At 42.0% G+C, this 10,681-nt stretch overlaps 1 protein-coding gene across 1 annotated transcript; it reads right to left on the bottom strand.

Moving 5' to 3' along the window:
* Positions 1-2,580: 2,580 nt before the first annotated feature.
* Positions 2,581-9,040, bottom strand: LOC126410239 (uncharacterized). The gene is made up of 4 exons (XM_050078827.1): positions 8,957-9,040; positions 7,690-7,827; positions 6,409-6,472; positions 2,581-2,900 (listed from the first exon to the last, which is right to left on the bottom strand). Exons 1-4 carry the CDS (start codon positions 9,038-9,040, stop codon positions 2,581-2,583), a joined length of 606 nt encoding a protein of 201 aa, XP_049934784.1.
* Positions 9,041-10,681: the final 1,641 nt, after the last annotated feature.

The following is a 10,681-nucleotide window of genomic DNA, read 5'->3' as shown; positions in this document are numbered from 1 at the left end:
CTCAGTGGTTCCCTGTCTGCTCTCTACCATGCTCCCCTAAGGTATCTTACTTGCCCCTTCCTTTTCTTCTTTGCGTGCTGGGTGTTCACGCTCGTCTACCTCGGGATGCTCCAACCTGATGATGCTAGCTGCTCCATCTCCGATTGGCGACATCCAGTCTATTGCATCTTCTTAGTTAGCTATCCACCCGTTGGATGATTTGCCGCCTTGTGCGATGGTGGACCCACCTTCTTCAGTCTCCCCCACTTATTTGTGTGCCCCTATGCTCCCGTCCGACTAAGGGTCACCCCTTTGAGGTCACAGTTGGTGTTTACTCTTCTTCGATTGTGGCTTTGGTTACTTTGGCCTTTCTCGATACATCACCTCCAGTCAGCTCATCTCCCTCTGCTGCCTTTACCTTGCTCTTTACCCTTGTTATCGGCCCCCCTTTGCCCCCTCTACCAACCAGGACCACCTCCTTTACCCACCTGCTCTAGTTTTCTTCTGTTTTCATTGACAATAATATTGCAATCTACTTACCTTTCCTGCCCTCCCTCACATCCCTTGTGTTGGCACTCTTTTCCCTACTCTGTGATTTGATTCTACATCCACTCCTACCTCCCCGTCCTTCCCTCCCTTTCCCACCACTAGACCATTTGTTTGTCCCCTCCCACCAGGTAGGTTGCCACCTATTTCTCTTTTGTTAGATGCTGAGTTGGATATTCTCCTTCTGAATGCATTTGCCTCTCTTAGGGTCTCACTTCCATAGAAACAACTTGATTTCTTGCGTTCATCATTTGTTGCCACTAGTGCGCTGGCCTCCCACTCCAACTTTGTCAGCTTGCGGTGGAAATTGCATAGGATCGGGGCTTCCGCGACCTCCATCCTCCCTTCCAATGCTGCTAGGATTGTCATGTGTGTGTTGCTTCGCATGGTTTCTCCATGAGGGTTGCATGTTTTAATGTGTGTGGCCTGAGTGCCTGTTATCGACATAGATACCTCTCGTCTTGGGTCCATCAGCATAGGCTTCTTTGCTTACATGATGGAGACCAAGTTGTCTGCGGTCTCTCATGCCTACTTTTGAACCTTATTGCGTCAACCATCCTTTGGGTACCTTCCAGCTAATGGTGCCGTTGGTGGCATTCTGCTGGCATGGTCTCTGCTTCTTATAGGGGTTGTTGTGCTTGTTGGTAAGTACTCTATCTCTGCCATCCTCAATGGTCTCTGGCCCAATAGCTCAATCTTAATTACTACGGTCTATGGCCCTTGCGTTGGGGCCTTGTGTGACCAGCTGTGGGCTGAGCTTCATCATGCTCGTGAGCTTGCTTCTTCACCGTGGCTTTTGGTAGGAGACTTCAATTGTCTGTCTAGCCCTGCTGACTCCTCATCCCCTATCACTTCTGGTTTGTCTATGTTTGTCTTTCGGTCGTTCATTGATGAGTTCAGCCTTTTCGATGTACCTCTGAATAATGCGATGTTTACTTAGTTCAACAATAGAAATCCTTCCATTCTTCAAAGGCTGGACCGTCTTCTTCTCGTCTGAGCTGTTTTTTGTTTTTCTATCGTCATCCTTGGTTCTAGGACTGAAGCACTTGTTTGATTATGTTTCGCTGCTTCTTGCACTTCTTTGGGGTAGGGTTAGAACAGAGTGCACCCAGTTCCGCTTTGAGCTTTGGCGGCCCCAAAACGAGTCTTTTGTGGTTGTCATCCCTAGGTGGTGGGCTCACACCATACCATCGATGGTAGGTGGGCTACTTTTAGGCTCCCAAGTATGTTGCATTGCATTAGGAATGAGGTTATTGCCTGGAAACGCATTTTCTAGAGCGGTAAGTTTTCTGAGGAGATGGCTTGGGATGAGGAAATCTTGTCCCTCCAATCATCTAATATTTTTTCTGCTGATCAATTTTCCCGCCTTTTATGTCTCCAGTGTCTTGCTTAGGAGTGGTGGATTAGGCAGTCCATCTATTGGCAGCAGCGTTTTAGGTTGGGTTGGCTTTCGTATGGAGACCAGAATTATAGGTTCTTCCACTTGGCAGCCTCTCAAAGGCACTGTCAATCGTTGCTTCAGTCCATGGTTATTAGGCGCATGGTGTTTATTAGTGATGACATTCTCTCTGCTATGACCACTCATTTCCATGATTTCTACTCCAAGCCTTTTCGCTTCCATCTCCCACTGCCAAACATTCACCTCTTCTCCCTTTCTGTCTCATGCGCAACCATTCTTGAGCGGCCCTTCCTACGCCAAGAAATCAAGAACTCTGTCTGGGCCCTCGGCTCTGGTAAGGTGCCTGGTATTGATGGTTTCTCTATTGAGTTTTTTTGCACCTTTTGGGAGGCTTGTAGCGTTGATATGTTTGTGTTTTGTGACGAATTTGCCTCCAACTCTGTCTTTCTTAGGTAGTGTTTGATGGTCAGGAAATTTTTTGTAGCTCAGGAAACAAAATTCAAAATTTGAAAATTTTTCCAGTTTATCAAACGCGGAAATTTTTTTGAGATCATTGAAGATGGAATTGGTAAAATTTTTCTGAGAAAATGTTTCCACCGAGAGAAGTGAGAGGTGGAAACATATTTCCAGATTTTTTTTTTGTCTGTTAGGGCTCTTCACGTCTGGGCTCCCCTCGTCTTCCTCTTCTCATCTTCGTCCTCCGGCGCTACCTCACAGTGCTGCTGCGTCGTCTTCCTCTTCTCATCTTCGTCCTCCACCGTTACCTCACGCTGCTGCTGCCTCGTCTTCCTCTTCTCATCTTCGTCCTCTGCCGCTACCTCACGCTGTTGCTGCCTCGTCTTCCTCTTCTCATCTTCGTCCTCTGCCGCTACCTCACGCTGTTGCTGCCTCGTCTTCCTCTTCTCATCTTCGTCCTCTGCCGCTACCTCACGCTGTTGCTGCCTCGTCTTCCTCTTCTCATCTTCGTCCTCCGCCGCTACCTCACGTTGTTACTGCCTCGTCTTCCTCTTCTCATCTTTGTCCTCCATCGCTGCCTCTTCTCATCTTCCTCATAAGGATTCTGGAGTAGCGGGAGGGGGTTTCTCTTTGTCTCCCCCTTCCTCTGCTTTTCTCTACTCTCCCCTGGATGTCTTCGCCGACGGCGATAGAGGTAAAACCCTAACCCGCTTTCTTCCTTTCCTTTGTTCTCTCCCTTCCCTTCTTCTGTTGTTCTCTTCACTAGTTGCCCCTGGCTTTCTTTCTCTTCAAGTTTCTGTATTCCTATTTTTTTTTTTTTTGCATCAGCATTATTATCAGGTTTGATTCATACCATTTTCATCTGAGGTGAACTACAAGAGTGTTACCCTTAAAAGGAAGCGCCCAAATCTCACTTTATCTACGGAGTGTTCTTTCCTTTTCCCCAATTTCATTTTTCATTGGTGTCGATTTATGGGATCCATGTGCCGTCCAGCATGCAATATTGACGATGGGTTTTTTGCTTCGAACAATGTTGATGTGGGCATTAACATGTGTACAAATACTGTCTTTGGTGCCTTACTTTACTACCAGAGGCAAATTGGGCAGGTTTTATCTTGCACGAGAATTTGAGATGAAACGCTGGAAGGAAGAGCTGCTGCAGGCAAAAGAAGCGGCCGAGAAGAAGATGGAGAATGAGACTATGTGGGGGCCCGTAAGATGATTTTAAGAGCAAAGCAATTGTTTCCTGATTTAGAGCATTTGTAGCAAATTACCAAGAGTGCTTTTGATTCCCTATTTTTGGAATAGGTAGAACAGAACCTCCAATTTGTTGTTTCATGGAACAGACAATGATCTGTGCTATCCAAAAGTTTAGACGAAGGATCGAATTAGAGCAATAATTTCAAACCACCAATCGATACCAATCGAGTCTTCAGTTTCTACGAGCACCGGTGAAGAACAAGGGAATTGTGTTGTTTGCACAAGCCAAAAACATCTAAACCTGTGAAGGTGGTGGAGTTTCAAGTAATCATTAATCTGGCTGGTAAGTCAAAGTTGGCAAAAAGTGTGCAAGATGCAACGTCTTCCACAAGCTGGAGATGAAAGGTTCCAGGTATCTGAAATTCAGGAAGGAAGATCCCATGGATGATATACCGTTTAGATATTTGGGCCTGGATGACTTTCCTTGCCCGTAGAAGCAGGTTCATGAAGAGTTGGTAGAGAGACGGAGAAAATGATGTGTACATAATTGCAGTTTTACTGTTCATGAAGAGCTATATTAAGTTCTTGAATGTAAGTTGATATATCAAAACTAATGAGAACTATACATAATAACATATGGTGTGAAAAAGGATCCTTTTCTTACAACAACTGCACAATTTCTTGTTCCATTTTTTTACTGCTTCCCTTCTTGTTGCGTTATTGAACTGCATTTGTTACTTAGATGGTTAATTTAGCATAAAAAAGTTAAGAACTGTTTCTGAATTTTGGATTTCCATGAATTAGCATAAGAAGATTGATTGCACTTGCACCTAGATTTTGTTTATATATAGGTGATTTCTTCTTTGTCTTTGTGGTTCGGGCTGACCAACAAGTCGAGCTACTCGAACTCGACTCGTTTAACTCGACTCGTTTGGTTAATTGAGTTGCTTATTTGGTTAAACGAGTCGAGATCAAGTTGACAAGCCGACTCGATTAGTTAATCGAGTCGAGTTCGAGTTCACTTCAGTGAACTCGTGTAAACTCGACTCGACTCGATTAATAGTTAATGAACCGGTTTTAAAAAAACCGGGTCAGACTCACTTCAGCTGCTTGATTAGTTCTCAGGCGGGAAAAAAATATTAGGGTTTCTTTTCGTTCTCCCTCTCTTCGTCGACTCCGACTCTACGAATTCTTCTCTTCTCCGTGGCTCCGCCTGTGCTCTTCGCCCTGCCACCCTGCTAGGCTGCTTGTGCTCTTTTCTCCACCTGTGCTCTACGCTCCTGCCGCCCTGCGTGTGCTCTCCGCTTCTTCAGTGAGTCGGATCCAACTCAAAGAGGGAGTTCCAGGTATGGCTCCGCCATCCATATCTCCATCTCTCTCTGTCTCTGTCTCTGTCTCTGTCTCTCTCTCTTTCTCCTCCTTCAAAACTCATCTTTCACTCTGTTGCTCTTTAGCATTGGTGCCAAGGAAAATAGAGAGTTCTCTCGTCTAGGCGGACGATTCCACGCATTTGTGATGATCTGGGAAGTTGGTGGTGGTAGGCTGTTCACAATGTCATTATGTAATTTTTTGTTCTCCTCTGTTCGGTGCTTCTTTCCTTTTCCTTCTTCAATGCCTTGGTAGTTGGTAGCCTTCTTTTTCTTCCCCTTATACACTGGTATGGTGCCGATGCCCCTTATTTAAGGCACTTCGCGTCATGTTTGATTTCCTCTCCCCTTTTGAATCCCCAAGATTCCCCATTTTTTGCCCTTTACCTCTCTGTCTCTTTCTTCTATTCGCTTTTTTGTTGATCAGACTGTTGATGGCGCAAAAGATGACTGAATTTCTTTATGAATTTCTTTACCTGCACATCACCAGCAGCAAATACGCCCTCAACAGAAGTTCTTGTTGTACCTTCTTCAACTAATACGTATCCAGCAGAAAAAATACGTTCTTGCATGTATGTGTAGAATCTGTAGATTATATGGCAAATTATCTACATATGTGGGTCCAATAGCATCCTCTGTTATAGACTTGTTCCAGAACGGCCTCTCTTATTTCTTTTCCATTTTTTTCTTTAATCCAGGTCTGGACTACATCTGGGATTTTTTTTTTCTCTATTTGAAAGGGGCTGAGTGTCTATATATCTTGCATGTACACCATTTTAGATTGTTGCTGTATATCCATTATAAGTACACACACAAAACTGTCTGACATAGGTAAGAGGACAGTATTCATTGGATCTATAACTGAGCAGTACCTCCCATTTGCTGCAGAAAAATTGGAAAATACTGAGGTTAATGGTTATGTTCTATGTGGTTGTTTGTGTTTTTGTTTTCTGGTTTCACACCTTACATTGTGGGATTTTGTGAAGCTGTATTAAATTTCAACCATCATTCAACCATTCTCTGCCCCATTCTAACATGCTTCCTCTAGCGGCTTTATGTTGCCGACTTACTATTTTCATTTTTTCTTGTTTCTAGTTGGCCAATTTGTGATTGCTTAATTGCTTTCTACTCTAGCGGATATCCTCTAAAGAAGGCAGAAGCATATGCTGCATTACGGAAGTGAGTTTGTTAGCAATTAGTTGACATTTCTATTGCTGTTTCCCTCCATATACACTTGATGTTTGTATTTGTGCTTTTCCGCATATGCACTGTCATTTATGTCTTTTTTTTCTTTTGCATTTTCTTTAATTATAAGCTGTACAATTTGATCATTTATATGCACAAATGCACAGTTACTTTTGGTATAGACTTGACATCACGTTGTTATGGAAATTGTCCAGCCTTTGTTTTCTTTGTACTTATTGTTCCCTTACCTTGCCCAGCCTTTGTTTTTTCATGCACCTGGGTCTGACTCAGCCACTGACAGATCAAGTAAATTGTTCCCATAAAGTGTCTCAGAGATACCCTATGAAAAAAAATGAAAAATAAAGAAAAATGTCTAAGTTCTCCTCTAAAAGTTATGTTTGGTTCATCCATTTAGCAGTATTCAGTTTTCCCTTCTGTGAAGAGCCAATTATTTATGAGTTCATCTTGCTTGAAGTGGAACAAGACTCTAGATGTGTTTCTTTATATTATCATCAACTTCTCAAAACATTTGTATGCATGTATTATATTGTCATCAGATCTATTTCTATCATTATGTTTAAGGGAATGCATATATATATATATATATATATATATATATATATATATATATATATATATATATATATATATATATATATATATATATATATATATATATATATATATATATATATATATATATATATATATATATATATATATATATATATATATATATATATATATATATATATATATATATATGCATGTGTCTAGGAGAAGGGGTGAGATTGAATTTTGCAAGTGTATATATATATGCATGCATGTGTCTAGGAGAAGGGGTGAAATTGTGGATGACTACCACATTCTTGCACAGTTGGGGGAGTTTTCCTGGTGAACAAGGAACAACATTAAGGTTCTCAGTTTTCACACAAAACAGTTCTAATGAAAAACTGAACCATTTGGTGAACAAACTAAGTTCTGGAAATAACTGACAAGGAAATGGAAGATCGTAGGAGCTCTTCATTACAATTAAAAATATGTTTTGGAAATCTAGAAATATGTTTCCTTATTATCAAACTAAAAAATAATTTTCTAGAAATCTGAAAATATATTTCTTTTTCATCAAACTCAGAAATAAATTTTTAGAAATTTATTTCTTAGTCATCACACACACATCAAAATGGGAATCAGAAAGATTTTCCAATTCTAGATTTTCAGGTCATCAAACACTACCTTAAGGAATTTAATCAAGCCACCTGTGTCTTGGTACCTAAGCATCCTAACCCTATATACATCAGCCACTTTCGCCCGAGCTCCATCTTAAGCACACCCTATAAAATTATCGTTAAGTTGCTTTCCATGAGGCTTGTGTCTGTTATGTCTTCTATCATTAACCCAATCTAGGTTGCATTTATCAAGGGTCGACATCTGCATGACGTTGTTGTCCTAGCCAATAAGGTTGTTCACTCCATCTACTATCTGCATTTTCCCTCCATCCTTAAGTTGAGTATTTCCAAGACCTTTGATTCGGTTAGTTGGGAGTTCCTACCTAACCTCCTTACCCGCCTTGCTTTTGGTCAGTCGTTTTGGCAGTGGATCCTTTTGCTTGTCATTGAGGCTCAGCTTGCGGTCTCCTTCAATGGGATGTGTGGCGAATTCTTCTATCTCGGCCGCAGCCTCCGTCAAGATTGTCTGTTATCGGCATTGCTTTTCAACTTAGTTGTTGATTGCTTTTCTATCTTATTTTGTCACTCTGTGGTCGTTGGCTTCTTCACACCGCATTCAATCCCCTACATACAGATTTTCTCCACCCTTCAGTATGCTTATGACTTTCTCATATTTGGCACTACTTCATACGAATAGATTGTAAAAACTTGGTTCATCCTTCGAGTTTTTGAGTTTATCTGGAGTCTTTTTATTAATTCCTCCAAATGTCACATTTTCATCATTTACGCAAATGATGTTGTCACCTCCTGCACCCTCCTTTTGGGATGGAGTGGAGCATAAACTTGTGGATCCCCTTCATTGTTGGTAGGAAAATTTGCTTTTCCTTTCAGATCGTATTACCTTTACTAAACATTGTCATGTGTCTGTCTCGCTCTGTGCTCTAGCAGTCTTTCGACCTCCTGTCAAATGTTTGATAAAGATCATTCGTAATTTTATCTAAGATAGTGATCGGCATTCGGATTGTCTTGCGCATTGGGACATGGTTGCCCTTCCACGTCATCTTGAGGGTGTCGAGCATGTGAGTCCTTATTGTGTCTGGCAACTGAGCATTCTCCCATCACTCTTTTCGTTTATTTCAAATATGACCTTCCATCCCCTAGTGATTGGAATATTTTCACTTCTCACACCTCTCCTTCCCACTTTTGGTGTGCCATGCTTTCTGCCTTTCTCTTTTTCTTTCGTCTTGTTGACCTCCCATTGCTCGCCTTCCCCTCCCCTCTGCCCCCTTATCGTGGGCTCTTTTGCATTCCCTTGGATTCACTTTTTCTTTTTGCTACCTGACCTCCATTGGTTATTCCACTGCATCGTTCCCACCCCGGTCCATTTGGTCTCCTAGCCTCTCTCCTTTTGCCATTGCTTTTGTCTGGCTTCTTCTTGTTGTCACATCAATAGTTTTGATAACCTACAGCGCCTTGACATTATTTTAGCTAACCAATGTCTCTTCTATCTCGCCGCGACTGAATCTCAGGTTCACTTTTTTACCTCATATCTTTTTTTCTATATTGTTCTTGCCTCTACATGGCCTTTTTTTGTTAGTATCCTTTCAGATCTGCCCTCCATTCACCTTTTATTTCTCTTTTATCTTTTCTCCTACCTGTTCTTTTCTTGTGGTCATGTATGGAGGTTGTGGCTCGTATCCTTTTGGTGGTGCATTTAGAAGGAGCACAACAAGAGTCATCAAAGGCACCTTCTCATCGTCGGATTTTGTGGCACGTCTTGTGTAGGGGATGTCCACTTTGCTATTCGGCTATGATACCATCCTTCGTTTGCTATTGGATGACTTTGCTGCTTCGTCTATTCACTCTCTCCTCACCTCTCTTATTTTGTTTTATTGTGCTACTGTCTTGTATATTTCATTCTTTCTATTTTGTTTTTGCGGCTTGTTCATGTATATAGGGGATTTCTTGTCCCCAAATTTTGTTATGCATTCCCATTTTATCGGTCCTCTCACTCTCTCATTTTCTCTCCTGCACTCTCTCACCCCTTCTTTTTCTTCTTCTTCCTCCCACCTCACTGTCGCCTCTGTCTCTCTCTTATTCTTCTCTCACTCTCTCATTTTCTCTCCTGCACTCTCTCACCCCTTCTTTTTCTTCTTCTTCCTCCCACCTCGTTGTCGCCTCTCTCTCTCTCTCTTATTCTTTTTTTCTTCTTCTTCCTCCCACTCTCTGATGTTGCAACCACAAGGATGGAGGTTCATCTATCTCTCACTCTCATGGCCTGCAACTGCAACGAATGAGGTACCTCTCTGTCACTCTTTCTCACCATGTGTTTCACAAACCCACAATCTTTCTCTCTCCTCCCCCTCCTCTCTATCACTCTCTCTCACTAAGGGTTTCAAAAACCCTCGGTCTTTCTCTCTCTCCTCCTTCTTCTTCCTCCTTCTCTCTCTCTCTCTCTCTCTCTCTCTCTCTCTCTCTTCTCTCTCTCTCTCTCAATTGTTTGGAGGAGTCTATTGTTTCTCCATCATCATTCACTAGGGCTTTGATTTTTTGGTTGATAATTCACAAGCCCTTAACATTTCTCTATTTTTCCCCTTCGGAGGAAATGGCATTTGCTTCCCCTTGTTCTTTATCACATGCCTCTGTTTCTAAGATTTTCTCCCCTTCATTGAGGTATCTTGCAGACATTTTCCCTAAAAATTTATTGAATCTAAGGTCAAGACATTTTGGCAGTGTTAAAAGGAGTAGTGCTTCCCTTCAGTGTTGTGTGCGCTCCTCTTCTCCTACGATGTGATGAACATCAGCTCTGCCTCTCCTAAATCAGGCAGTAATTTTTTGGTTTCAAGGTTAAGTTGTATGAATCAGTGTACAATCAATTTTTTATGTGACCAATAGAACTTTTGTCAGTATTTTTCATATAGAAGAGCAGTAGAATAATCTTGCAGTTGCTTTTTTTTCTTCCATAGACTAAAGAAGACGAACTATTCATCGAGAGCTTAAGCGAGCCGAGCTCGATATCACACTCAGTTAGCTGAGTCAAGCTCGAGCCTCATAAATCTCGGTTCGACCTCGAGCCGAGCTTTATGTGAGTTGAGCGAGTTCGAGCTGGCTGAGCTCGGGCTCGACTCGCTCATTGAACATTCCTATTGGTAAGTCCGTTCTTCTTTCTCTCTCTCTCTCTCCCTCATCTTGCATCTAGGGTTTCAACCAGTGCCTCTTTTCTTTCCTTGAAACAAGTGCAGTTAAGTTCACCCACCAACAATCTACTCCAGGCAACACCTCATTGAGTTCCTCTCTTTGTCTCCTTTCTAGGTTTTGCCTTTCTCTGTCGCTTTGGTTTCTTAGAAAGAGAGAGAGATGTTGGGCAATGACTGCAAACA

The sequence above is a fragment of the Nymphaea colorata genome, chromosome 7, assembly GCF_008831285.2.
Source record: "Nymphaea colorata isolate Beijing-Zhang1983 chromosome 7, ASM883128v2, whole genome shotgun sequence".
NCBI lineage: Eukaryota > Viridiplantae > Streptophyta > Magnoliopsida > Nymphaeales > Nymphaeaceae > Nymphaea > Nymphaea colorata.
Note: the sequence above shows the minus strand (reverse complement) of the source record. Positions and strands in the feature narration are given on the sequence as shown.

Coding starts and splice junctions, on each gene's coding strand:
- LOC126410239 (XM_050078827.1), bottom strand. CDS start 9,040: ATGACTCTTGTTGTGCTCCTTCTAAATGCACCACCAAAAGGATACGAG. Junction 7,828..8,956: donor TGACCACAAGAAAAGAACAG/GTAGGAGAAAAG, acceptor TGCCGATAACAG/ACAATCTTGACGGAGGCTGC. Junction 6,473..7,689: donor AAAGCAAGGCGGGTAAGGAG/GTTAGGTAGGAA, acceptor TTTTTTTCATAG/GGTATCTCTGAGACACTTTA.